The sequence below is a fragment of the Dasypus novemcinctus genome, chromosome 16 (genome assembly GCF_030445035.2).
Source record: "Dasypus novemcinctus isolate mDasNov1 chromosome 16, mDasNov1.1.hap2, whole genome shotgun sequence".
Taxonomy (NCBI): Eukaryota; Metazoa; Chordata; class Mammalia; order Cingulata; family Dasypodidae; genus Dasypus; species Dasypus novemcinctus.
In genome coordinates, this window is record NC_080688.1 from 62,714,284 (window position 1) to 62,741,427 (window position 27,144).

The 27,144-nt window shown below is 44.9% G+C and overlaps 1 protein-coding gene across 1 annotated transcript in view; it reads right to left on the reverse strand.

Annotated features, from left to right (window-relative positions):
• The window catches only part of LOXHD1 (lipoxygenase homology PLAT domains 1), a 190,250-nt gene that overhangs the window by 82,086 nt on the left and 81,020 nt on the right, over nucleotides 1–27,144 (reverse strand). The window contains exons 13-17 of the mRNA XM_058277619.2: nucleotides 14,060–14,214; nucleotides 12,243–12,403; nucleotides 7,462–7,538; nucleotides 5,338–5,534; nucleotides 2,275–2,467 (exon numbers count right to left, since the gene is read on the reverse strand). Of these exons, the coding sequence (XP_058133602.1) occupies nucleotides 2,275–2,467; nucleotides 5,338–5,534; nucleotides 7,462–7,538; nucleotides 12,243–12,403; nucleotides 14,060–14,214 (783 nt within the window). The remainder of the gene's footprint in view (nucleotides 1–2,274; nucleotides 2,468–5,337; nucleotides 5,535–7,461; nucleotides 7,539–12,242; nucleotides 12,404–14,059; nucleotides 14,215–27,144) is intronic.

Sequence of the window (27,144 nt, forward strand, 5' to 3'; positions counted from 1 at the left end):
AGAACAATAGGAAGCCAGGATTATACCAGATAAGAACGGACAGAAATGAGTTTTCGGAGAACAAGGATGAGTTATTGGAAATTAAACATGGTGGCTGAACTAAAATGTTCAACATCAAAAAATTTAAAAATAAATTTAAAAAAAAGGTGCAACAGCAAGGATAAAGTTGAGGACATCTCCTAAGAACAAAAAGGAAATCTCTGAAGAGCACAAAGGCAATGGCAGAGAAAAGGTAAGAAAATCAGAGGAAGTCCAACATCTAAGCAAAAGTTCAGTTTTAGAAAGAAAGAATGAAGGAAATGAGATTTGGAATGTGTCAAAGAAATAATACAAGAAAATGTCCCAGAACTAAAAAGTGTTTCTGGATTGAAGGAACTCTGTCATTTCCAGAACAGTGAATGAAACTAAAATCACAAAAGACAGTGGGGGCACCTTGGAATTTCACAATGTCAGAGATAGAGAAGGGCCCTATAATCTTTTTAAAGAATGAGAAAAAACATCAAAACCCGAAGGATTGGATACGAGAATGGCATCAGGCTCTCAAATGCTACAACACGACCTGGAAGGTGGTAGAATAATTCCCTCAGTAGCCTTAGGGAAAAGGAGCTCTAGCTCAGAATTCTATGACAAGCCAAACTGTTAATCAGTTGTGAGAGCAGAAGGAGACAAGTAATCTCAACATTTACCTTCCTTCCGCCTTTCTTCAGGAAACTCCTAGTGGAGAAGAGACATGGGATCCAGGAAATAAGCGATCTAACCCAGGAGTAAGAGGAAAGAAATTTCCAGAAAGATGGTGGAGGGAAGCCCCCTGAGCACAGCTGCAAAGTCGTGTAAAGCAAAGGGGCACAGAAGGCTCCAAGAGGATGTGCTCAGGGAGGGAGTGGAGCATGAGAGGTAGAGGGGAAACCAACAGAATTCTAGTAGGGTTTGAACAGACTAAAAGAATTTTAGTTCTATTGGAGATTTGAAGATAAAAATAGCCATGTGTATTTGGAGAACTATACAAATGAAAAAATAAGGCTATTAATTTCAGAAAAACAAAAAGTTACACAAAAAAAATTAACTGTATTGCCATACTGTAAGTGACTCAGCCGTGAATAATATTTACAAAGCCATAATAATATAAACAATGGATACTGATTTAATTATACTTAAGCTGGAAGGAGGGGAAATGTGTAGACGTGTGTGCGTTATAAGCACTAAATCCTCCTCTTCTAAAGTTGCAAGTCAATAGATAATATCTAAGACTGAAAAAGCAAGAAACTGACAGGCATATTATTCAAAATTATGGAAATAAATTTCAAAGGGAAAAGCTAAAATAATTAAAGTTATCTTTAAAGAAAGGGAGGGGAGAAGAGCAAGTGGAGAATTACAAAGCATGGTGTCTGTGACACAGTCCTCCAGGAACCTACAGGCTGGATGGAGAGATAAAATGCACAGGAACAGACCCAAGTTTGGAAGAGGGAGAAGTGATGTTGGCTTGGGGTTCTCCAAGCAGCTTCCTATGGGAGTGAGCCTGGAGCAGCTGCACGCAGGGTGGGTTTAGAAATGCAGAGTGGAGGGAGAACTTCTCTGTGCAGGTTTTGGTCCCACTGTCTTCCCACCACTCCCGAGAACCTCTTGTTCCTTGACCCCTCCCATGACCTGGGCTTTCACATCATGTGCAGTGGTGGCCAGGTCACTCGGAATGTCACCTCCTCAGAGGGTGTCCTCTGGCCACATTGACCAAAAAGCTTTCCTGCCACACACACACGCCATTGCTGGCCCCTTAGCCTGCTTCATTTTCTCCCCAGCTCTTACTGGGGCATCATATTAAATATTTATTGTTTGTCTCTCCTGGTGGAAGGTAAAGTCCACAAGGGCAGGGGTTTGTTCTGTTTTGCCTCCATAAAGCCTAGAGCAGTGCCTGGCACAGAGATCCATGCAATATACATTTATTGAATAAATAAGTGAATAAAAATTTTTATCTCTGTCTCAAATTCCTATTGAATATGGGATCAAGTATGTGCAGATCCTAATAAAGTCATTTGCTGCCTTTATCCCAGAAAAAAAAAAAGACTTCATCCAGAGTCCTCCTCAGTTTCCCTGCCTGAAGAGTGTCTTTTTTCCCTTCCACAACTATGGTACTAGAGGCAACTGGAAGCCCCCAACATCTCCCTGCAGGACCTCCCTTGGAGACAAGACCCTAAACACCCCATAGTCCCTGCTCCCTCCCCTTTGCCCCATCCCAACGGGGAGAACAATGCTGGTGGCCCCACCGCACTGCCTCCATACGTTTCTGGATCTCCACGACCTCGCTGGGATAGAGCTCCACCTCCAGGCGCCTATCGGCCTGGTTCTTGTCCAGCCAGCGGTTGACAGGGAAGTTGTACTGCTTGCCTTGGCGGGGCACACGGATCTGGACACTGCCCAGGAACCAGCCGGCGTGCATGCCCGTGCTGTCATGCCCGATGACCAGCCGGCTGAGCTGGAAGGAAACCCGGGGAGGGGGTGAGCAAGGAGCCAGGATGGGAGGGCCATGAGTGCCCAGAGACCTCCAGGCCCCTGTCCCCACATCCCAAACACCAGCCCCAAAGCTCTCCCAAACCTCGGTCTCCCATTCTTCAGAAGAGGGAGGCAGCGGGAGGCTGGGCTCCAGTCCTGTCCCCCCATCAGGCCACTGGGAGACCAGGGCATCACTTCTCCTGCCTGGAGTTTCCATTCTCTTTTCTGCACCCCAGCTCATGTGCGGGAAAAGTTGTGAGAAGCAAGTGAAAGAAGAGATGGGGCACAGGCTTTGAAAGCACCAGAATTTATGTCCTAATGTTAGGTCCTGACAGCACAAGAAAGCGTACATTCAAAATGTTTACCATGGGCTTCTGATGGCTGTTACTGGTTTGGTGTGGTTTTAAACAATACATGATACCCCCTGTGGCATGAATTCCAAAAATACATAATGGATTATGTTTGTAAACTAGTCTGTACCTGGGCATGATTAAATTATGATTAGGGTTTTGATTGGGCCACATCAGTAGGGCATTGTGTCCCCATCCCTTGGTAGGTGAGGACTCACAAATAGAGACATGACAAGGGACAGAGTTGGAGATATGATGTTGGAGTTCTTGATGCTGGAATTTTGAGCTGGAGCCCAGAAAGTGAACACTAAGGAGAAGAACACAGAAGAATAGAGACAGCTCCATACATATGGCAGAAGCCCCAGGGAGAGCCCTTTGCCTTATAATATACAGCTGGCCTTGTGGAGTGAGCACAGCAGCTGAGCCCAGGGAGAAATGCAGCCCCGGGAAGAGAGGATCCCAAGAAGCCTGAACTCTTGGCAGACACTGGCAACCATCTTGCCCCAACACATGGCAAGAGAATTGAGTTAGGGAAGTAACTTATGCTTTATGGCCTGGGATCTGTAAGCTTCTACCCCAAATAAGTACCCTTTATAAAAGCCAACAGATTTCTGGTATTTTCTATCAGCACCCCTTTGGCTGACTAATATACCCCCTGGTGCATATTTCTGCATTTCTTCTTTGACATACCCATCCTGCAGGTGACAATATGCAGCCAACCTCTCAGGGTTTGCTGGTTCTCTGTCCAATTCCTCCCTCTCGCTCTTTACATCTGAGGAACATTTCCTCTTCCCAATAGCACTCCATAGTCACTTGCTTCGCCATTTTAAATGTTAACCCCTTTGACCAAGGGCACCTTAGATGTCAGCATAGATGACCATAGTGCCGTTCTCATTTGTACACAATTTCCAACGTACAAATGGCTTTTAGTTTAGTTGTTGTTGTTTTTAATGCCGTATGCAGGGCAATTCTAACATAACATCTCTGAGGTTCTCTCTCAGATGACTTGGGGGCCGGCGCTCCCCTGGCCATCGACTCTGGTGCCCAAAGGCTAGATTTAGAAAATTGTGCCTGCAAGTCCTGCTCTTGCTCCCGCTCTTAGGAGTACTGAGTACTAAGCCTCTTTGCAGCTGGCAATGCAAACACGGTCACAACTGAGGATGCATAGCCCCATCTCCTGGAATTGTCAGAAGGATCCCAGCTATGCCTTCTGAGAGCGTATGCCCAGGGACAGGGGAGTGCATCGATGGTCTCTCTGTGAAAGTCCCAGGGAGAGACTGACTGAAAGAATGAGGACAGAGAAAGGTGTCTTCTATCTGGTCTGACTAAATCTCCTGGAGGGCAGGAACCGTCTCTATTCTACACCAACTAGCACAGCACAGGACTTAGCAGAGTTATCCCATCAGTAACAGCTAACATTTACTGAGCACTTACTATGTGCCAGGAACTGCATGCAGGTGTTAGGAGCTTACATAAGGCTGCTAACAATCCCATTAGGAGTCCCTGCTTTTACAACTGAGGAAACTGAGACAAGAGGAGGCTAAGTAACTTACCCACGGTCACACAGCAGGTAAATGGGTAAGCCGGGCTTCCAACCCAGGCAGTCAGCAGCCAGAGCCCAGGTTCCCAACCACTCAGCAGCACTGCTTGCCGAGGGGGTTTCAGGAACACAGGGGAAGCCCTGAGCACCCTCCCACTGCCATCTCCTCCCTCTTCCCCCCAGTGGCTCATTTATCTGCTGGCTGCGTTTCATTCTACAAGCGCTACATAAATACGTTTTGATAAAGAAAAGCTTGGTTTGAGCTCGTTAACTTCAAGGCATAAATGACTGAAATAAGCACTTCCCCAGAGTGCATTCTGATGGGAAAAGAGATTCCAAGGGCTCAGGGAACCTGAAATAGAGTGGTACTCCCAGAGAAGGCCCGAGGGGGCAGGTGGGGACATGGAGCCCAGCTCACTTAGACCCAGGTTTCTCCAGGTGAGGTGTTCAGACCACTTGAACAGGTCTACCCAGGACCCTCAGGACTCAGCTTCTAAGGCAGAGTCTCTCCGGTGCACCTGGGGTCTGCATGGAAACCAGCTTCCCAGGCATAATCCCAAAGCACACTCAAGTTTGAAGGTGGGAAGTATTTTTAGCCCCATGTTTCATTTCTTCCCTGTCCTCTTTTTCCCTCCCAGCACCCAGTGGTCCTTCTTCAGTGTCTGTGACCCAGGTACATTGGTCCTAGTAACTCTTTCAGAGGAAAGAAATGAGGGGACCACAGCCACTGAAAAATGGACATTTTATCCCCAAAGAGATGCTGGAAGCTTAACCATTGTTCATACATCTTCAGCTGCTCTAAATAACAGCTGAAAAGCAACTTGCCTTCCCAACAACCCCGAAATGGACATTTTTCCTTCAAAATGCGTTCACATGTGTACGTGAGGGTGTGTGGACAGGCGTGTGGGTGGGCATAGGGGAATGGGTGAGATGATGTCACCTGGTCTCGGGAAGGAGACTTACAGTTCCAATGTTGAAGGTTTCCAGGGTGAAGTCATCCACCCGGCTACGCTCGAAATAGTCTTTCAGGTTGTTGTCAGAGACAAGAAGAACTTGCTTGATGGTGTCTGATCTATCCCCATAGAGCTTGACATAGACTCTAGAATCTGTACTGGCCCCAGAGACGTCGCCGGTCTTCAAGCTGATATGATAGCGAAAGTCTGAACAGTCCAAGGCAGGAGGGAGGAGGGGAGAGGGTTAGTGCAAGGCAAGCCAGAAGGAACACAGAGTGTGTCACAGGAGGGGGCCTGGAGCCAGGGCTGGGACACCAGGACGGGGGTCAGGGGGCCCAGACTCCCATGATATCTAGGTGGCTCTGGGACTTGAGGCAGGAGCTCCCTCCATCTTTGTTGAGTTCCCTCATCCAGCGAAAGAGAATTCTAATACCTCCCTGCCTTAGCCCACAAGGTGTGAATGTGCTGAGAACAGGTAAGTTTGCAGATTGTAGGCAAGAATACCAAAACTTAAGTTGAAAGTCTTTAAAGCAATCACCTGGTCCAATGTGTCCTCTGATGGACAAGGAAACTGAGGCAAAAGGAGCATCGATCTTCACCAGCCGGTGTTTAGCTCTTTATATGCACAGTTTTATGCCTAAGTATTCTTATCCCAGTTTTGCAGATGAGGCATCTGAAGGTTATATGTTTGGCACAAACTGGCAACAGTCAGGAAGGAGCCAGCCAGGAGTGAAACCTTAACACGGAGTCAAAACCCCTGTTCTGAATGGGGACACCATGCTGATGTTACTCCATTCGATCACACAGAAAAGTGGGCATGGTCAGTGTGCAAGGGGGGATTAAAGTGGCTGAGGAAGAGGGGAGTGCCAGGATGGCATGAGTCAAGACCCAAAGTCCCACGGGTTTGTTCCAGGGCATGTGTCTTGGGGAATGAAGAAGAAAGCATTGAGAAGGCCAGTGCTGCAAATCCTAAGTCCACCATTCCTTGCTGTCTTAGGAACTTCTGGCTGGGAAGAAAGATTTGCAGAAAGTCAACTGAGCGCACCTGCCCTGGGGGTCAGCCCTCTACACTGTCTGGGCCCTGGTAAAAGGCCACACCTAGGACCGAGTCCAGATCAGCCATGACAGGGATATGCAAAGGGACTTGAGGAAATGGCTTTGTCCTTGCTATGAAGGTATAGCAGAAACTGAGAAGAGGACTCTTCTTTGCACCATTTTCCCTCTAAACCCTTGCAAAGGCTCTGGCTCGGGAAGCTGGATGTCTGAGAGGCCCTGTCCATATGGTGGAGTGGGGCTTGTTGGAGTAGAAAGAGCAGGAACCAGGACAGTGACATCCTGGAGCTTGTCCCAGCTGTCACTGACCACAGCTCTGGGTGGACTAGGTGGGTCTCGTCGCCCCAGATGCAGGTCATCTATGAATTGATGAACTGGCTTAGGTTGGCTTATCACTTAAGGTCCTTCCCAGCTCTTAGATCCTGTAATTCTAAGTACAGAGATGGGGCACTCTAGTCCAAACTCTGCGATTTGCTGAGTAACCTTAGGAAGGATGTTTAGCATCTCCAGATTTCAGTTTTCCCATCTGGTGAATGGACATGATGACATGAGCTCTGCCTGCCTCTTGGGCTATTGTAGGGTTGAACTGAGATAATAAATGAGAAACATGACATGCTGGAATTGTTGAGGATTCTAGAGATAGTTCCTTTTAGATTTGTCTAAAGCTCATGATCAAACCAAGGCACATGACGAAACATCACCACCAAGGAAAACCTCCAGCAGAATCCTTGGCATTAAAGAGAAAGTAAAAAAGTACCCATTTACAACCCCTTCCAAACTTGTCTCCCCTCACAGGCTCTGAGTGACAGCACCCCCCCCTGGCACCATCAGTCATCTTCTTGTTCTTGCTCCTCTTCTCTCCTGAGGCCCAGGTGTGTTCAGGGCCTCCACCCAGGGCCATGAGAGCCCGTGTGCACCAGCCCAGACAGACCAGAGCCTTCCAGAGCCTCTCCTTCTCCACCCTCCCCAGGGTGCCTCCATGGAAAGAAGTGGGTGCTTCCTCGAAGAGGGTACCTGCCTCACCACGGACACACCCCCCACCCAGCCATCAGGAAAACGGGCTTCCCCGGGGACCACTTACTCTTCAGGGTTGCATTGTTGTCACTGGATAGCAACTCTCGGACCAACTGCCCATCGTCCTTGTCCTTGTCCAGCCACCTGGTGAGCACATAAGGGGATAGCAGCCCTCTGAGTGGGACAGGCAGACAACACAATCGGTGCAGTCACCAGTGAGATCAGTGCTTTGAATTCAGAAAAGGCCGGTGGTTCCACAAAAGCTCCTGACAAAGGAACCCTCCCCAGACTGAAGATGGAGGACTTCCCTGAGGAGGTGATGATTGAGCTGAGATTGCAAGGATGACAAGGTGTTAACTGGACAAGGAACCTCCAGGAACTGAGCACAGACCAATGTCAACAGAATGCAGAGTGCAGGGAGGTGGGGCTGCAGGGGTTGCCAGGGTCACACATGAAGCGCCTTGGGAATCAGAGCGAAAAGGTTGTCCTAAAGCCATGAACACCTGGGCCATCATTATCATCAAAACACCACTTTTTTCCCTATGGGCCCACCATGAGTTGAGAGTTCTGGGGGTAGGGAGAAGACAGAGAAGGCGCTCCTTAGGATAAATAAGACACAGCCCAGCCCTTAGAGAGCCTGAAGTCCAGTTAAGACAGGATAGACTGAAGACCAAGACAAGGATAGGGGCTGGACCAAAGTAAGTGCTACAGGAGTTTAGAGAAATGAGAAGCGGTCATGATGAAGGGGCTCCAAGTGAGATGTGCCTTCAGTGACAAGCTGGGCTGTGCCCTCCATGGCTGCTGTTCGACAGTGGTGACTCATCAATGCATCACAGTGACCAAGGTCCCAGGTCTCTGCAAGCCATCCAGCAAGGAGAAAGGCATCAGGCCAATGCAGCTGCAAAGCACCTTTGCCACTATGCACGGAGACCCAGCCTGAGATGTAGACAACCCTGTGGGCGCAAAGTACCTGGGCCCCAGTTCTGAAGGTGGTCTATGATACGTGCTAATGGCAACAGAGCAGACACCCTCAGTGTTCTCCAGGGCATTGGGGACACCAGGACATTTGGCTCTTGACCAAAGCATCTCCCCATTTGTCTGCTTGGTGCCCGTCTTCTCAGCCCACCCCTACTGCACTCCTGAGAGGGAGGCAAGTCCCAGGCCACCGAGCCCAGCAAGGAAGCCAAGGCCACTGCTTCCCTTCTGCCCCTCCTGACAGGCAGCTCAGCCCTCACGAAGCTGCAGCCCTCTCTGCCAATGCACAACACACACCCCAGGGCCAAGACTCCACCCCCAAACACTCGGTCACTCGTGCCCATGGAGCTTGGCTCTCAGCGGCCCGTCAGCTAACACTAGTAAGCTGGCAACTAAGTTGTCACATTTTCCTTGGAATTTGGTGCTGTGAATCTAGAATGCCAAAAACATTTGAGATTCTAGGAAACGAAGGGACAGTGGTAGGATTCTGGGCATCGGTACTAGGGAGCAGGGACTGCAGGCTAGAGCCCTTCAACTCAACTTGCTGGGCAACCTCCCCAGCCCTCTGCCCGCTGAGGTCCCCAGCGCCTCCCACAGACAGCAAAGGACAGGGTGAGGGGGCTGGCCATGCACCCACAGGGAGGGAAGGGTGGAAAACCAGCAGGCCCGTGTCCATTGGAAAGACCCGCCTGTTCTCCCTCCCTTTCTTCACCGCCCACCCAACCCCAGGCCCTCCCTGGCAGTTAGAGAAACCATGACTCGTCATTTTGTCTCCACCTAAATACTCACTGGATATTAATAGATAGTTCCAAATCTAGCATTTCTCTTTCAGCTTCAAACACTTTGGCCCAGTTTCAGAGTGAGATGTTGCTACATGGATGAGCCAGTCTGCCAGTGATTTTATTATTCTTTCCCTGATCTCACAGGCATGTATGCACACACACACTTCTGCACACCCCTACGCACATGTGCCATAGCTAAGACGCTTACCACTCTCTAATCCTGGCTGGAATCTTTTGGCAAATAAGCCTGGTCTGTCTTCCTCTCCCAGGGAGTTAAGAAACATGCCAGGTACAAAAAGAAGCAGGTATAAGCTCAGGTTCTACCTCCTGGTTCTTAAAGTCCTCCTAGGCCCCGAGTTGGTAAATGCCATCCCCATACACCTTAGCAAGATATAAGAATCCATTTTCTCAAAAATACTGGAGCTCTTATGTGTTTGGGGGTCTTGGGTGTCTGGGGGGGCCTCAGCTCCTGCTCTGCCCTGTGTCTTTAGGAGACTTAACTGCTTTCAAAGTGCAAGTTCATGTGCATTCTCATTTCACTCTCACCAGCACCCTAAGACACAAGTTGGTACAAAAGGCACAGAACAACAGAGAAGCTAAGAGATTTGTCCAAAGCCACACAGCAGGTGGGTGGCCAGACTCCTGGCACCATGCATGTGGCAATGGAGGTGATTGTGGAGATGCCAACGTCTTCCTCATCCCCTTCCCAGGCTCCTCCTCCTCTTCCTGACATAGCCTAGGGCTCTGTCCTCACCATTTTATTGACCCACATTCTCCTTAAAGGATCCCATCCATTTCCTGGCTTTAAATTCCATCCCTGTGCTCTCATTCCTTAAATTTATCTTCCAAGGCCTGACTCCTCAGGGCTTCCTCCTGCCTACTCGGCTCACAGGTATCTCACACTTAACGCATTCCTAACAAACCTCCGGAGTCCAGCCCTATCCACTCCTCTCGACTCTCCCTCCTCCAGGCTCCCCCTTCAGTAGAGGGCACTTCCTCCTACCTATATTCCAGAGGCAGAAACCCGGAAGTTGTCTTCACTTCCCCTCTTCCTCCTACCAGCAAGTCCTACGGCCTCCACCTTCAGGATCCACCTGTTACCACCAAGGCCAAGTCAACATCATTGCCTGCTTGGACTCCACAAAGCCACAGGACCCCTGCAGTCTATCCTCCACCCACCAGCCTAAAGTGTAAGAGACCCACGAAGCCCTGTGGGACACTGGCCTCTGCCCACTACTGGCCTCACCTGGTGGGCCCTCTCCTTCAGTCTCTTGTTTCAGTCTCACTGGAGTTCTGGAACACTACTCATGGTCTTTCTCTTGGCACTGTCCTTCCTGTCCCACTGGAAGCCAGCTTAAATGTCCCCTCTTCAGGCAGGGACATTTATCTCCGTCTCTAACCCTCTCTGCCTCCGTGCAGCCACTCCCATCAGCTCTGCCACCATTGTGCATTTCCTCCATCCATTCCTCACAGTCTGTAATTATGGCTTTCTTCCTTTATTCACTTGCTTATTGTCTGTTTCCCCTCTAGACCATAAGCTCCATGAGGACAGGGGTCAAGGCCATAGTAGGTGCTTAATAAGTACGTTTTAAGTGGTAGGAAGAAAAGAATGAAGGCTCTTTCTTCCAGCCTCTCAGCCAGTCAGCCTCCCAGTCAGTGAATGATTTGAAGAAAGACCAGAACATCTTCCCCCACACCCCATCGTTCCTCATGGCTTAGGAGACTCAGGGCTCACAATTGGCTTTCTTCCTGCCCCCCACCCTTCTTCTCAGTCTTTGCCTATGTGCCAGGGTACCCCTTGCCAACCTCCAAATGAGCCACCCCTTTTGTGCCATGCCTCATGCCAAGTCTCTAGCCTGGAGGAGCCACCACCTTCCCTTCTCCTCATGATCCATTGTCTTTCTGATCCCCCTTCAGGGCCCAGGTCCAGCTCCATCTCTTTCTGGAAGCCTTCCCTGGCCTCCCCAACCCTTACTCTTAGCTCTCTGCTAGCACCACTCATTTGGGTCTGCCTGTTATTAAATGCAATCCCTTGTTCTAACAATACTTAGAAGACTGAAGAGCACTTTGCCGTATAGCAAATGGTTTCACAATGTCCCATCATCCTCCCAGTAGCACTCCATGGCTGGGAAACTGCCACTTGTGGAATAGGGAGTATTCAGTTGTAGCAAATGTGTGCCTGTGTGCATGTGTGTGCACATGAGTGCATTTGGGTGCATGATTAGCCGAAGAGCAATGCATCCACTGCTGTGCTGTCATGCAGGCTCACACCCATGCTCTCCAACGAGGCTGCCCTTAGTGTGGCCACCTCACGAAGCTCTGGATCAGCCCTTAAGGAAGTGAGCTTTGGACACACATAGGTGCAGACTTCACTCCTGGTACTGGGATTTGCAGAGGCCGGTGGTCTAATGCACCAAGTTAATCACTCCATACCCGCCTCCCAGATGTTGCTACAGGTAGATGTGAAAGAGTCACCTTGATGGCACACACACACACATACACACACACACAAGAAACACGGATAGGCTCCTCATTCTAAGACAATGCTATAACCAACTTCTAGAGGTTGATGGGCACCCAATCCAGAGATGAGAAAACTCCTCAGCCAAATGCATAAGAAAAAGGAGAAAAGAAGCTTTTCCTCACTAGTAAGCTGGAGAAAAGGAAAAGAAAACAAAGTAAGATACTTTAAAAAGATGTTAACAGGAAAGAGATGTGATCTGAAAGCTATCCAAATAAAACCCTTTTGGTTCAAAAGTTTAATTCAGCATGTAGCTAACTCCCTGAGATGACTCTCAGTTTAAACTCTGAAACTGTCATGTTTTATCACTAAAAAATACTGACATTTGGCACTTGACTATTACAGAACAGCACAACATTCAAACACTCCCCACAGTGTGCCACTCACAGAGGGGATGGGGTGGGATGTGAGGCAGGGGCCTCGGCACCCAGCAGAGCCACTGCCTTCTTGCACCAACTACCCCCTGAAGTCACTGTTTTGTTCTCTGGTCCTGGTAGTAGGGCTGGGTCATCCCAAAGCTCGAGGACCAAAATTCAAGCTGGAGAAAATAAGCCACTGGCACCCACATACCTGCAACACGGGAATTCCACGTTGTCGCTCTCAGGCTGCCCCTCCTCTCTCAGCAGTACCCGCTCCAGGTACCAGCCGCTGCCCGCGCCTTTGCCATCGTGCCTGATCCTCACCCGCCTCACCTTCCGCATGGTCACAGCCTCGATGGTGAACTCGTCGGCCTGCTGAGGGGAGGGAGGCAGTGAGCCCAGGCGATGCCAAGGCCCAGGCCCAGGCCCAGGAATGAGAACTGCCAGGGAGGATGCGCTGGGCTGCTGGCCCTTCACAGGTGGGCAAGGACTCCCCGCCAAGTAAATGGAGGGCCACAGGACAGATCTCCCTCCTCCCCATTTCTCCCACTGGAACAGCACACTATGTCAAGTTACCAACATTTGAGACCCATATTTTTTCGGTAAAAAAATGGCCATTCCCTATGGTCTTCTCAAAGGTAACTTCCCCTGGAAGGATGCACATGCTTGGCTGTTACCTGTCACTGACTATTTATCATGAATTAATTGCTGGGCTCTTTCCTGCAAAGGACACTGGCCCCTTTTAGAGGAGGGGAATGATTAAAGTTGATTGGAGGCACCAAATGGTCTTGCTTATTCCACAGTTTTGCTGTTTTGCCACCAATGAGGCAGCAAATACAGTAGGGACTTGCATGGGCAGAATTTGATGGACAAAGGAGTCAGAAAATGAAGAAGTTGGAGTAGAAAAGGGTGGAGAGAAACGTGGGTGGGAAGGAGAGAGGAACAAGGAGCTATGTGAAGTCAAGTCACCCCTAACTCATCTCCCCAAAGAACCTGAGTCTGTCCACAATATCCTTCTCAAATTATTTTTGCTACCATAGCCTTCTCACGTTCGTGTTCCCAAGAATGAGACCAGCCTGGATTGACCCACAAAGACAGGCCTCCTCTCACAGCCCCAGGTTTGGCCTGCCCTCTCCAAGAAAGGGGCTGCAGAGGAAGGAGATGGAGCCTGGGTTATGCTCATGTGACAACAGTTGGCAAAGAGCCTTCACCTGGGTGAGTTCCCTTGAGCCTTACAGTATTGCAACAACTTTTCTTTACTAAGCACGTACTGTGTGCTAGGGTGGTTCTGATGCAGGTGCACTACATCCACCATCCCTAATCGCCGCAACATCCCTGCCACAGGTGGGTCTCCTTTCCCTCATTTTTTAGGAGGAAACTGAGGCTCAAGGAAATGGAGCAATTGGCCCATGTCTGGGCTTGCCCCCAGATCTAACTCTTTCCCCATTGCCCCACATGGCCTCCCCATTGAACCCATTTGATGGTAGGGAGCCTGGAAGTAGAAGGAGTACCCAATACATTCACCATGAGAGAGTAACACCCAGAGCTCCCACTTCCAGGCTTAGGGTTCTTGCCTGGTTTCTCTTTCCAAAAGAGCATGAGGCCACCAGCCACCATGCCCAGTGGGAAATGCAGAGTTCCCAAGTTGGCCCTCAGGGGCCCCAGCTTTCCTCCAGCTGGGTCATCTCCGGTACCCAGTGTCTGTCCTTGTCTTCCCACTCATAAGATAAGAAAGATGCTACTTCCTCTCATGTGTCCTCCTGCTCTGCCCTCTTCTCCAAGCTTCTAGCTTGGTAGGAGTGGTCCTGTGTTTGTGGATTAGGAGTGGCCAAATGCCCTGGGGCAAAGCAAAACAGGCACTGCCAAGGCCCTCCAGGGAGTACTGCTGGGCCCCCACTCTCCACATCCAAAGCGAGCCTCTCTTGTGGCTGAGGACCCAGTACCAGCCATCAACTCTACTTCAACAGAGCAAGGAAGGCATGGGAAGGGGAATGGAGGCTGGAGCAGGGGCACATTGCTGAAACTTACACTGCCCTTTTCAAACAGGTTGGTGTTATTCCTGCAGTTGTAGAGCCACCGCTCCCCCGTGTCCCCGACATCACCAAAAAGGCAGAGATAGACGTTGGCATCTGTTCCCGCACCTTCGAGCTCCCCTGTGCACACGGTCACTCGGTACCGGACCACTGCAGGGAGAGAGAGGGTCACCACTGGTGGACAGCCCCCCACTCCCCAGCACAAGCCTGGAGCTCTGTCTCCTCCTTTCCCCCTGCTCTCATGCTAAGTGTCCTCGCTCCTTCCCAGGACTGTCCAAATCCCCCCTGCCCCATGGATGAGTGCGGCTCATCCACAGGTCTCTTGGCCTAGACCAGAGAATCCCAAAATTGGGCACTGGTAAGAAATCAGATTTCTGAGCTCCACTTCAGACTTCCCAAATCTGAAAGCCCTAAAACTGCATTGATTACAAGCTTCCCCGGTGACTCTGATGCAGTAGCCATCTGATGCAGTTCGGGGACTGTGGGCCAAATCCAAGCATTTTGTCACTTGATGACATCCAATCCAGGAAACTCTTTTACTTTTGATGGTTCTCCAATGACAGACATTGGTCCTGCACTCTCAAGCACACCTTTTCTTTGAGAACCAGGCTGAACCTTCCCCTTCTCTTCAGAACTCTCTGGTATTAAGGACATGCCAGGAAGAATAGAGAGAAAGGCACAGAATGCAGCCACTGTGAGAAGGGGTAGTGGCTTCTTCTCACATTAAAAATATACTGTGGAGGAGGTGGACCTGCATTCCTACACACCTGAGCCCTCCCTTTCACTTAAAATAAGTTGGAAAGCAGAGTTTGCTCATTCACTCATTTACTCCACAGCTATTTACCAAAAACCAGGAGGTACCAGGCACTGCTACAGGAGCAGGGATACCACAGCGAACAGGACAGACAGGCACTGCTCCTGTGGAGCTTATATTGGGGTTGGGAGAGGGAGAGTAGCGAGTAGAGATGGATAGTAAAAGCATAAATTAAGACTAGGGAAGTTTCTGAGTTTTATCTGTAGCCAAGAGAATCAAATGGAGTGATGACATAAAGTGTGATTGAAGATGCAGAAAAGGCTGCGGTGAGGAGGAAACATTTGGGCTAAAATGTTAATGATAGAAGGTGCCAGCCTTGGAAAGCTCTGAGAGAGTGTTCTGGTAAGTGAACAGGCCCCAGTGTGGGGATAACCACTGTATGTTAGAGGAGCAGAGAGAGGCCACTATGGCTTGAGTGAAGGGAGCAGAAGTGGGCATGAGATGACACACAGAGGTGGACAGAGGCCAGACACATGGGGTGTGATAGGTCAATGTAAAAAGGAGGGTTTCCTTTGCTTGATTTTTGTGGGTTTTTTTGGCACAGTAGGAAGCCACTGGAGAGTTTTAAACAAGGAAGCAACTTGATCTATTCTGTTTTTGAAGAGCTGTCTGACTGCCATATGGAGAATTGATTGTAGGAAGAGTAGAATCAGGGAGGCCAGTCACTGGAACCATTAATCTAGATGGAATCATTAATCATCCAAGTATTTGTCATTAACTCAACTATCAATATTCAAATTAATGATTAGAATTATTACTCTAGTCTAGAAAAGGGAAGCTGGTGCTGGGTCTGAAAGTGCAGAGAAAAGTTGCTCAGTTAGAGATATGTTTGTGGAGGCAGAGCTGGCAGTCCTTGGTGATGGATTGGATAACAGGTTGAGGGAAAGAGGAGAATCAGGGATGACTACTAGGCTTTTCTGTTGGGAAACTAAGTGGATAGTAGTTCCAATATGGAGTAGGGAAGCCTGGGGGCAAGGATGGGCTGGGAGATGGAAACCATGAGTTCTGTTCATTCATTACAAATTTGAGATGCCTATCAGATGTGTTTAAGCAGAGAGGTCAGGAAGGCACTTTAGTATGTGACTCTGGAGAGTCAGGGCTGGTGACTTTGTTCATTCTAGGCATTTGGGTATCATTTAAAGCCCGGGACCAGATGAGATCCTTAGGGAGAGAATGGACAAGGAGAATAGAGGAGTGTCAACATTCAGGGTCAAGCCCAGGAGAGGCTAGCAACTCAGAGAAGGATCAGCCAGCAAAGCAGGAGGATAACATACGATGGAGGTGTCTCTGAAACAATGAGAAGACTTCAAGAAGGGAGGCATGATCATCTGTATCAAAAGCCATGAAGACAGAGGGTGACCACTGAATTTGGTTACACGGAGAGCACTGGTATCAATGACAAGAACAGTTTCAGTAAAATTATGGGGAAGAGAAGTCCTTTAGGAGGGATTTGAATAAAGAATGGAAGGTGAGAAAACAGATACAGCACCTAGATATAATTATTCCAAGAAGTCTTTTGTGGAGGAGAATAGAAAAGTGAACCAATAGTTGGAGGGGGAAATAGGGTCTAGGGAAGTTTTATTTTAAAGTCTTTAAGATGTGAGATACTAGATGATATGTACTAGATGGGAACACATCTGTAGAGAAAAAGGACAGGATGATACAAGAGGGAGAGGAGAACTGCAACAGCAAAGTGCTTTAGGGAGAATTAGGAAGGATGTCCAGAGCACAGGTGGAGGAATGGCTTGCTAGGATTAAAGAAACTACAACTCTGGAGACTGGAGTGAGGACAGAGGTGTGGCCACAGAGACAGGCACAGGGTTGTGAGACAGCCTTGAGTACAAATCTAAAATGCATGGCCATGAATTTAAGTTGAGATCAGTCAGAAAGGCTGCATGCTTTTCTCCAGCAAGACTACATAGCTGAAATAAATAGAAATGGTGAAAGCACATCATAGTGTTTGTAACTAGCAGAGCTGTTATATGGGTATAACAGTGGTTGAACAGGAAGTCTAAGAACATGTATATTACTAGAAGGAAAGCTAAAAATGTAACATGGGACTGTATAACATAGTGAAACCTCATGTGAAATATAAATATAGGCAATATTACATATATGAGACTGTTTTTATAAGAAATGAATACAAATAAACTAGAGAAATGGGAACAGAAGAGCAGCTATGTACAGCAGGGAAACATAAAGAGATTGAGAGGTGATGAGTTTTTGTTTGTCTGGTTTATTTTTGTTTTATTATTATTATTGTAATAACAAAAATGCTCTAATAATGGTTGAAGCGATGAATGCAACAACTATGTGATTATACCAAATACCATTGATTGTACACTTTGGATGGCTTTATGCTTTATTAATATGCATCAATAAAATTGATTTGTTAAAATATACAACCAGGCATCTTACCCTGTAGCATGCCCACAACCCATGTCTCAGATTGTGTGCTTATCTCATTTCTAGTTTTCTTGTTTCTAAATAAACTCTTCACTGTCTTGCTTACTCTATGGCATGTCCTTAAATTCTTCTATGCAACACAGCCAAGAACCTAGAAGCCCAGAACACAGAGTGTTCCACTAACAGAAGCAGCATAAAGAAAGAAAGATCTCTGGTAAAGGTATATGACTTACAGCTTCCTCTTCTGCTGAGACAACCATATATGAAAACTCTGTTGACTTGAACATCATCGTAAGCCTTACAGCAAGGTGTTGGGGCTGGCAATTGAACCTGGGACCTCATATGTGGAAAGCTGGAACTCAACCTTTGACCTATACTTGCTCCCTTGAAAACTAAACCAGAAGAAGATAAAATGTGGCTAAACTATGTTGAAGAAGACAGAGGAAAAGAACATCTAATCAGATGACTCTGCAGAGCAGTGGAGACAAAGCCTGACTGTAGGAGATTTAGGAAAGAGTGGGAGGGAAGCATTTGGCTCAACTGATAGAGCATCTGCCTACCATATGGGAGGTCCAGAGTTCAAACCCAGGGCCTCCTGACCTGTGTGGTGAGTTGGCCCATGTGCAGTGCTGATGCATGCAAGGAGTGCTGTGCCATGCAGGGGTGTCCCCTGCATAGGGGAACCCCACACGCAAGGCGTGCACCCTGCAAGGAGAGCCACCCTGTGAGAAAAAAGTGCAACCTGCCCAGGAGTGGTGCCGCACACATGGAGAGCTGACGCAGCAAGATGATGCAACAAAAAGAGACACAGATTCCTGGTGCCACTGACAAGAATGCAAGCAGACATGGAAGAACACACAGCGAATGGACACACAAAGCAGACAATGGGGGGGGAGGGGAAATAAAATTTAAAAAAAGAATGGGAGGGAAGCAGATGTGGCTCAAGCAATTAAGTTCCCACCTACCACACAGAGAGGTCCCAGATTCACTTCCCAGTGTCTCCTAAAGAAGACAACAAGCTGACACAACAAAATGACACAAGAGACACAAGAGGAAAAATATAATGAGAGAAACAACAAAGCAGGGGGTAGAGGCTCCCAGTGCCTCTTGAGGAAGACAAGCAAGATAGCAAGCTAATGTGATGGGCAGGTACAGCAAGCTGATGCAACAAGATGATGCAGCAAGAGACAAAAAAGAAAAACATACTGAGAAACACAATAAAAGCAGGGAACAGAGGTGGCTTAAATGAATAGGTACCTCCCTTCCACATGCAAGGTCCCGGTTTCAGTTCCCAATGCCTCCTAAGGAAACAAAGGACATGAACAGACACAAAGTGTAAGCAACGAGGGGGGTAGGGAGAAATAAATTTTAAAAATTCAAATACAAAAAATACAACAAAGCAAACTATGGACATTATTTTATAGTAATATATTAATAATCTTTCATTAGTGGTAAAAAAGGAATTATGCTAAATGAAAGAAAGTAGGCAAAGGGAACTATAAATTGCTTGACTCCATCTATACAATATACAAATACAAATAAATCAGAGATGGCAATAGATTAGCAGTTATGTATGGTATGGGAAGGATAGAGACATTGGGAGGTGAATACTAAAGGGCAGAGTTTTGTTGTTTGTTTCTGGGCTAAAGTAGACTTTGTATTATTCTAGTAATGGAAGAACTTGTAACATTGATATAAAGACAATGGCCATCAGAGGTTCTGAGGGGAGGAAGAAGAAAGAATAGGTGTACATTGGAGCATTCTAGGGACACTGAAACTGTTCTGCATGCTATTGCAATGATGGATACAGTCATTATATATTTTGTCAAAACCTATAAAATGGTGTGGTGCAAAGTGTAAACCATAATGTAAACTATAGACCATGCTTAGCAGCAATGCTTTAATGTGTGTTCATCAATTCTAACAAATGTATCACACTAATGAAAGATGTTGTTAATGGGGGAAAGTGTGTGTGTGTGGGTACAGTATATGGGAATCTCATATATTTTCAATGTAACATTTATGTAATCTAAAGCTTCTCCAAAAATTAAAAAAATTCAAAATAAATAGCACAGTATGTCATAATACTATAAGCGCCATGTAATATAAAGAGAAATATTAAATGTCAGGAGATTTTTTTTATTAGAGAAGTTGTGGGTTTACAGAACAATCATGCATAAAATATACAGTTCCAATTTACCACCCTATTGTTAACACCTTGCATTGGTATGATACATTTGTTAAAATTGATGATAGCACATTTTTATCATTGCACTATTAACTAGAGTCCATAGTTTAGCTTAGGGCACATTGTTTTATTTGTTTTTAATTTTATGTCTTTTTATAATTCATGATTAACTATTTAGAACAAAAATAAAATGTCTTTATTTCTTTGAAGAAAAAGGTGGATACATAAGTGAACACCCATGTTCTTAGGAAAAGGAAAAGTACATGGCAGTATTAAGTGTTCAAGGAGCATGATGTGTACAAGCTGCACTCAAGTGTTCAGAAAATAGATTGATAAACAGATAGCCAGACAGACAGATGGAGAGATGGATAGACAAATTGATAGATTGATGGATAAATAGAAATGATATGGTAAATGTGGTAAAATGTTAAAATGGGTGGATCTCAGAATCAGGGGAGTAAGGGTGTGTTGGAGTTGTTTGTACAGTGTTTGTATTATTTTGTGACTGTCCTTAAGTTTGAAAGTATTTTAAAAACAAAAAGTTGAAAAAAAAAAAAACTATTTAAAAAGCTTTACCCAGAAGGTCAGTAGGTAGCTTTACTCAGGGTTGGGATTCTCCAGGCAAGCATGATAGAGGAATAGAGAGGCAGGGAAGGTGTGATGGTTTGAAGCTGGATGGACCCCAGAAAATTATATTCTTAAAGCTGGTCCATTCCTGTGGGTGTGAACCTATTATGTATGGGAGCTTTTGATTACGCTAGTCAGTAAAGGGCCTTTTGATTAGGTTACTTCAATAATGTGAGGCCTACAGTGGGTCTGACTCCTCTTACTGGAGTCCTTTATAGGAGAATGAAATTCAGACAAAGAGCGAGAGAAAGCCATAAAGCCAGAAGCTGAGAGCAACCCAAAAGAGAAGAGACCGGCAGATGCCTCCATGTGCCTTGCCAGGTGACAGAGGAGTCCAGGATCACCAGCTGCCAGTCTCTGGGGAGAAAGCATCAGCTGATGATGCCTCCATTTGGACATTTTCATGGCCTCAGAACTGTAAGCTTGTAAGCTAAAATATCCCCATTGTAAAAGCCAACTCATTACTGGTATATTGCTTTTGGCAGCCTACCAGACTAAATAGAAGACAAGGGCATGTTTAGAGTATATTATAATGATGGCCCATGCAATCTGAGTTAGGTGTAGAGGTATTGAGGACAAGAGAAAGGTTCTAATAAGGTTAATGGAGTGGAGGTCTTGATGAGGTTAAATATGTTAGGATAGGGTATACAAAAGGAGGTGGTGATCAGATACAGAGATAGGGTGTTTATATTCAAGATTGGTATGTGGGTTAAAACCATTGTTGTGAGCAGCTGGTGTGGACTGAAAGAAAAGAGCACCAGAGGTGAGGAAGTTAAGGAACTGAGAGACCAGGTGATCTAATGGGCCATCGGCATGGATGTTAAAGTTTCCAACACTGGTGGCAAGAAAAGAAGTAGAGAGGAAGACACTGAGCCAGAATCAGGTGCTGGAGACTTTAGTGATGGTGGGGAGAAGCCATGAGGCTGGGAGAGGACAGCAATAGGGAGGGGTGTGACTCCATTCTGATGGGACAGCATGAAAGGAACTGGAGTTTTGGAAAGAGAAAATTTGGGGTGTGACATTGGGATACAGTCATACATACAGGATGCAGGATCCTTATAGGATACAGGATATGGCACAAACAACATATGCCACAGAAGGATAATGAAAACATATTTTAATTTGTGGTTCACTCTATATTATCAAGTGTTCTTCAAATAAATGAGGCAGTATGGGCCAAATAGTACTTCTTTCATTGGATCCAAAAGTAGAAAACAGAGTTTTCTACTCACCATCTCAACCCCATTCTTTCCACCTCTTGCCTTATGGTCAGATATGGTGGAGGAGAGACATTATCTGAGAGAGTAATGAGAAGGCAAAATATGCAAAATATGTGGCATGCACAGAGTAGGTGCTTAATAAATACAAGTGAACAGAAAGGCTCTCAATAAATATGAATGGAGCATAAATCCAGAAGGTCATTTAACTCATCATGTGCAAATGGGAAGAAAACCTTTTGTTACACTCTTCAATAGGAGAAGGTGAAGACATTTGTTTATTAGGCTTGAGTAAAGGGGGACACAGTTTGAAGCTTTGTCCACTTGAAATCCAGAAGACTACTTGCCTGTGCAGGGCTGTGAAAATGTCCAGGAAATATCCAAGAAGGCCCTATTCAATCACCTCTGATTGACCTTGAGGCTCTGCATATTCAGGAAATGAAAGCTATGGTACAGCTGTAAACTACCTGCCACAGTGTTGAAAACCTTTTCTAACACACATGCACACATACACAGAGCCCCTGGGCAAAAGCTGTAAGACTTATTGGTTCAAGGTATTTAAGGAAAACTTAAAGTTAACCAAGCAAAAAATTCAGTGACAAAACTTGCCAAAGATTAGGGATTTTATGTTATTAATCAGGAAAGCCACCAAACAAAAAAACAGCAGCAGCAAAAATGCTGGAGAGGGGAGAAATTTGATTTCCTGAGTTGCCACATTATATAATTTAAAATAACCATTTTTTCAATAGAAAAAGTATGAGACATGAAAACAAAACAAGACAGGAACACATGGCCCATAAAGAAATAAAAAGTAGCCAAAAGAAACTATCCCAGGGCAAGATCAGATGTTAGATTGACCAGACAAAGACTTTAAACCAGCTATTATAAAGATGTTCAAAGAACTAAAGGAAACTGTGTCTAAAGAATTAAAAGGAAAGTAAGAGAATGATGTCTCACCAAACAGAGAATATCAATAAATATATAGAAATTATATGTATAAAAAAAGAACCAAATAGAAATTTTAGAGTTGAAAATTACAAGGAACACAACAGCACAACTGAACTGGCAGAAGAAAGAATCAGTGAACTTGAAGATATGTCACTTAAGGTTATACAGTCTGAGAAATCAATCTCAGAATACAATTGCTTTGCATTTGTTAATATTTATAGACATATAATATAGCTATTATAGCTATTTTAGATTAATGGGCACAACTCTAAAAGGATATACACCACAATGCTAACACGGCCTTTTTTTCTGTGGTATTACTTCTCTGCCTCACTACCCTCCAAACAACAGAAAAGAATGAATAAAACAGAACAGAGTCAAAGAGATATCTGGGGCACCATCAAGCTTATCAACATGCACATAATGGGGATCCCAGGAAGAGAGACAGAAAGGATCAGTAGGAATATTTAAAGAATGTTCTTCAAAATTCCCAAATTTGATGAAAAACAAATTGGACGATCTACTTATTCAATAAACTAAATGAACTCTAAGCAGGCTAAACTCACACCTAGACACATCATCATCAAACTGTTGAAAGGCAAAGACAAAGAATCTTGGTCTACAGAATATTTCACCTAATAACAGCAAAATATGTTTTCCTTAAGTGCACATGGAACATTCTCCAGGATAGAACATATGTTAGACCATAAAACAAACTTCAATAAATTTAAAACTATTGAAATCACACAAAATATATTCTCCCACCACAATGGAATGAAATGAATTTAGTAGTCAGTAACAGAAGGAGATTTGTGAAATTCACAATTATATTGAAATTTCTAAATAGTCAAAAAAAAAGAAATCACAAGGGAAATTAGAAAATACTTTCAGATGAATAAAGACAAAAACCAAATATAGAAAAATATATAGGATGCTGTCAAATCAGAAGGCAGAGAGAAATTTATAGCTATAAAAGCCTATAATAAAAAAAAATTTTAATCTTAAATCAATAACCTAACTGTAACACCTTAAGGAACTATAAAAATAAGAGCAAACTAAACTCAAAGCAAGCCAAAGGAAATAAATATTAGAGTGGAGAAAATGCAATCAATAATAAAAAAAAACAACAAGAAAGAAAATAGACTAAACCAAAACTTGGTTCTTTGAAAAGATCAGATGTGACAAACTTTCAGCTAGACTGACCAAAAAAGAAGAGAAAGAGAAAAAACGCAAAGGACTAAAATCATGAATTAAAGAGAGGACATCCCTACTGGCCTTACAAAATAAAAAGAACTGTAAGTGAATATTACAAACAATTGCATGCCAACATGATAGATGATTTGATGAAATGGACAATATCCTAGTAAGATACAAACTACTGCAACAGTCTCAAGAAGAAATATAAAGAGGAAATCTGAATAAGTATATAACAAATAAAGTGATTAAATTCATAATGAAAAGCCTCCCAGCATGGACCAGACGACCTCACTACTGAATTCTACCAAACATTTAAAGAATTAACACCAATGTGGTAGAGGATGGTCCGAGTGCAGCCTGGCACCTTCCCTGTGCTCAGGACTGTGTTAGCCTGTCCCTTATGATGAGGTGGTAAACATGGGCAGACCCCTTTCTAGGGAATGTCTTGAAGTAAAACACATCCTCTAGCAGATGGTGGCTTTGCTACCAGCCCAATCCTTCCCCCCAGTATCTTCAGCATTTGTAAACATTCACTGGAGACACTCTAGCTAAAGCATGTACATTTTACGGCATCCCACTCACCACCCCACTCTGGCCCACTGCCCTACCACCATGATGTATCTATTCCTGATGGGGAGGGAGCACGGCCCCCTCTACTGTGCATAGGAAATGTGCATAGACCATCTGCCTGCATCAGCCATGCATCCATGGCCATGGGGACTGACACCCACTAGTGAAGCCAGCCTTGCTCTTTCTCTTCTCTATGTGAGTAAAAATCTTTTCATTAGTGTGTGTGTGAGCCATGCTTTGGCTGGCAACCCTGACAACTGCAAGCCACAAAGTGGGCTGGGACCCTAGGACTGCTGTTCTGGTGGTGGGCCCTGTTATGCTCTTGTTATATACATGGTGTGACCCCTCCCTTGGAGGTGGTAATGGGTGTCTCTGACTGATCATTTGACACAGTGAGCAGGGTGCTGACAGTTTGACAGTCCAACGACCAATTTTTCTCAAACTATCCCCCAAAATAGAAGAAGAACGAACACTCCCGAATTAATTCTTTGAGGTAACTTTCACCCTGATACCAAAACCAAAGAAATCACAAGAAAAGAAAACTATGGATCAATATCCCTTATGAATATAGACACAAAAATCCTCAACAAAATACTAGCAAAGTGAATCTAGCATCAGAAAAATGTGTTATATACCATGGTCAAATGGGATGCAGGAATTAACATACAAAATACAATCAATGTAATACATTATAGCAAAAGAATAAAGGACAAAACTACATGATTATCTTAACAGAAAAAAAAAACACTTGACAAAATCTGACACCCTTTTCATGATAAAAATCATCAACCAACTAGGAATAGAAAGGAACTTCCTTGATCTGATAAAAACCCAAAGCTGACATTATATATAATGGAGGTGGATTTAATGTTTTCCCCTAAGCTCAGAAACAAGACAAGTATTATCTGCTCTAACTACTTCTACTCAACATTAAACTTGAGGTTCTAGACAGGGAAATTTGGCAAGGAAAAGAAATAAAGAACATCCAGATTAGACTGGAAGAAGTAAAATTATCTCTATTTCTGGACTATGTGATCTTGTGTACAGAAAATCCTAACAAATCTACTAAAAAACTAATACTAATAAATAAGTTGAGCAAGGATGAAAGACAGATCAATATACAAAAGTCAACTGTATTTCTATACGTAGCAATGAAGTTTCCAAAAATGAAAAAAAGAGAAAAATTACATTTACAATAGCATCAAAAAAAGTTAAAATATGTAGGAATAAATTTAACATAGAAATGCAATGCTTGTACACTGAAAACTACAAAAACATCATTGAGCGATATTTTTAAAGACCTAAATAAATGGAAAGACACTCCATGTTCATGGGTTGGAAGACTTAATATTGTTAAGATGGAGATATTCCCTAAATTTATCTACAGACTTAATGCAACCCCTATCAAAATGTGCTAATGAGTACGGGTTACTTTTGGGGTAATGGAAATGTTCTGGAATTTGATAGTGATTATAGATACAAAATTCTATCAGTTTAACAAAAGGCATTGACTCCTATACTTTAAATAGGTGAATTGTATGGTTTGTGAATTATATCTCGATAATTGTTATTTTAGAAAACAGACTTGTGCCCCTTCTTATTGATGGTTCATCTACAATGAAAATAAAACACATCAGAACTGACACAGGGAAGCGGACTTGGCTCAACTGATAGAGCGTCTGCCTACCACATGGGAGGTCTGCGGTTCAAACCCAGGACCTCCTTGACCCGAGTGGAGCTGGCCCACGTGCAGTGCTGATGCGCACAAGGAGTGCTGTGCCATGCAGGTGTGCCCCTGCATAGGGGAGCCCCATGTGCAAGGAGCTCACCCCATTAGGAGAGCTGCCCAGCACAAAAGAAAGTCCAGCCTGCCCAGGAGTGGTGCCGCACACATGGAGAGCTGATGCAGCAAGATGACGCAACAAAAAAAGAGACTCAGATTCCCCGGTTGCTGACAAGAATAGAAGCGGACACAGAAGAACATGCAGCGAATGGACACCAAGAACTGGGGGGGAGGGGGGAAAGAAAAAAAAAAAAAGAACTGACACAAATCACCAGGAAGGTTAATTTGACATACGGACTTGGAGTTGCCCTGGGTGGTGCTGCAGGGACAGTTACTGGACATTGTATGTCCTCCCATGGCCCACCAGGTAGACTGTGGGAGAGTGTACGCTATGATGTGGACCACTGACCATGAAGTGCAGCAGTGCTCAGAGATGTATTCACCAAATGCAATGAATGTCTCATGATGATGGAGGAGGTTGTTGTTATGGGGGGAGGAGTGGGGTGAGGAGGGTGGGGATATATGGGGACCTCATATTTTTTAATGTAACATTAAAAAAAAAGACAAAAAATAAAATAAAAAAACAAATTATTTTGTATATATTGTATATATTTTACAAATGTATCTATTTTTATATGGCTATATAAAAACTAAATTTGACCATCAAACATGTAGGTAGGTGAAGATCTCACGGTGTGCAGCCAAAGCGATCATTGGAAAAAAAGGCAAATAATGATTGCTTATAAATAGAATATGGAGTAGAGTTGGCATAGAAAGGCATTTAAACCATAAATTAAGATTGAGAAATAGTTTCCTGTTCCCTGATACTGCCTCCTCATAGGACACAGCACCTGAAATTCAACCATCACTTCCTTCTCTAATCAACTCTTAAAATTCCAATGATCACAGGAGAGGGAAATGCTTTAAATCTTCAGCCTTGGTTAAAGACTTTTGATTTTTTTGGTGTTAAGCTCTCAATGATATAGCATGTTAACAGTAAGAAAATGAAGAGCATTCACTGGAGTGAGTATCGGAAAGTAGAAACATGATGCAGAATGGAGATGGGAAAGCCATGAGAACCAGTCTGACTTGCTTCCTAATTTTGATGAAGTCCGGTTCTGCTTTTCAACTATAACCACCTGGCAATTCTCAGAAGCAAAATAACAAGGGAATTTAGAAATCCTTTGCTTGAGAATTCCCGTGTCCTTTGCTCTAGAGTGGGGTTCTTAACCAGGGGACCACAGACCCCCAAGCAGCCTGTGGAAAGATTTCAGGGGGTCCATGAGCTTGAAAAAAAATCAACTTATTATCTTTATTTTCTCTGACCTCT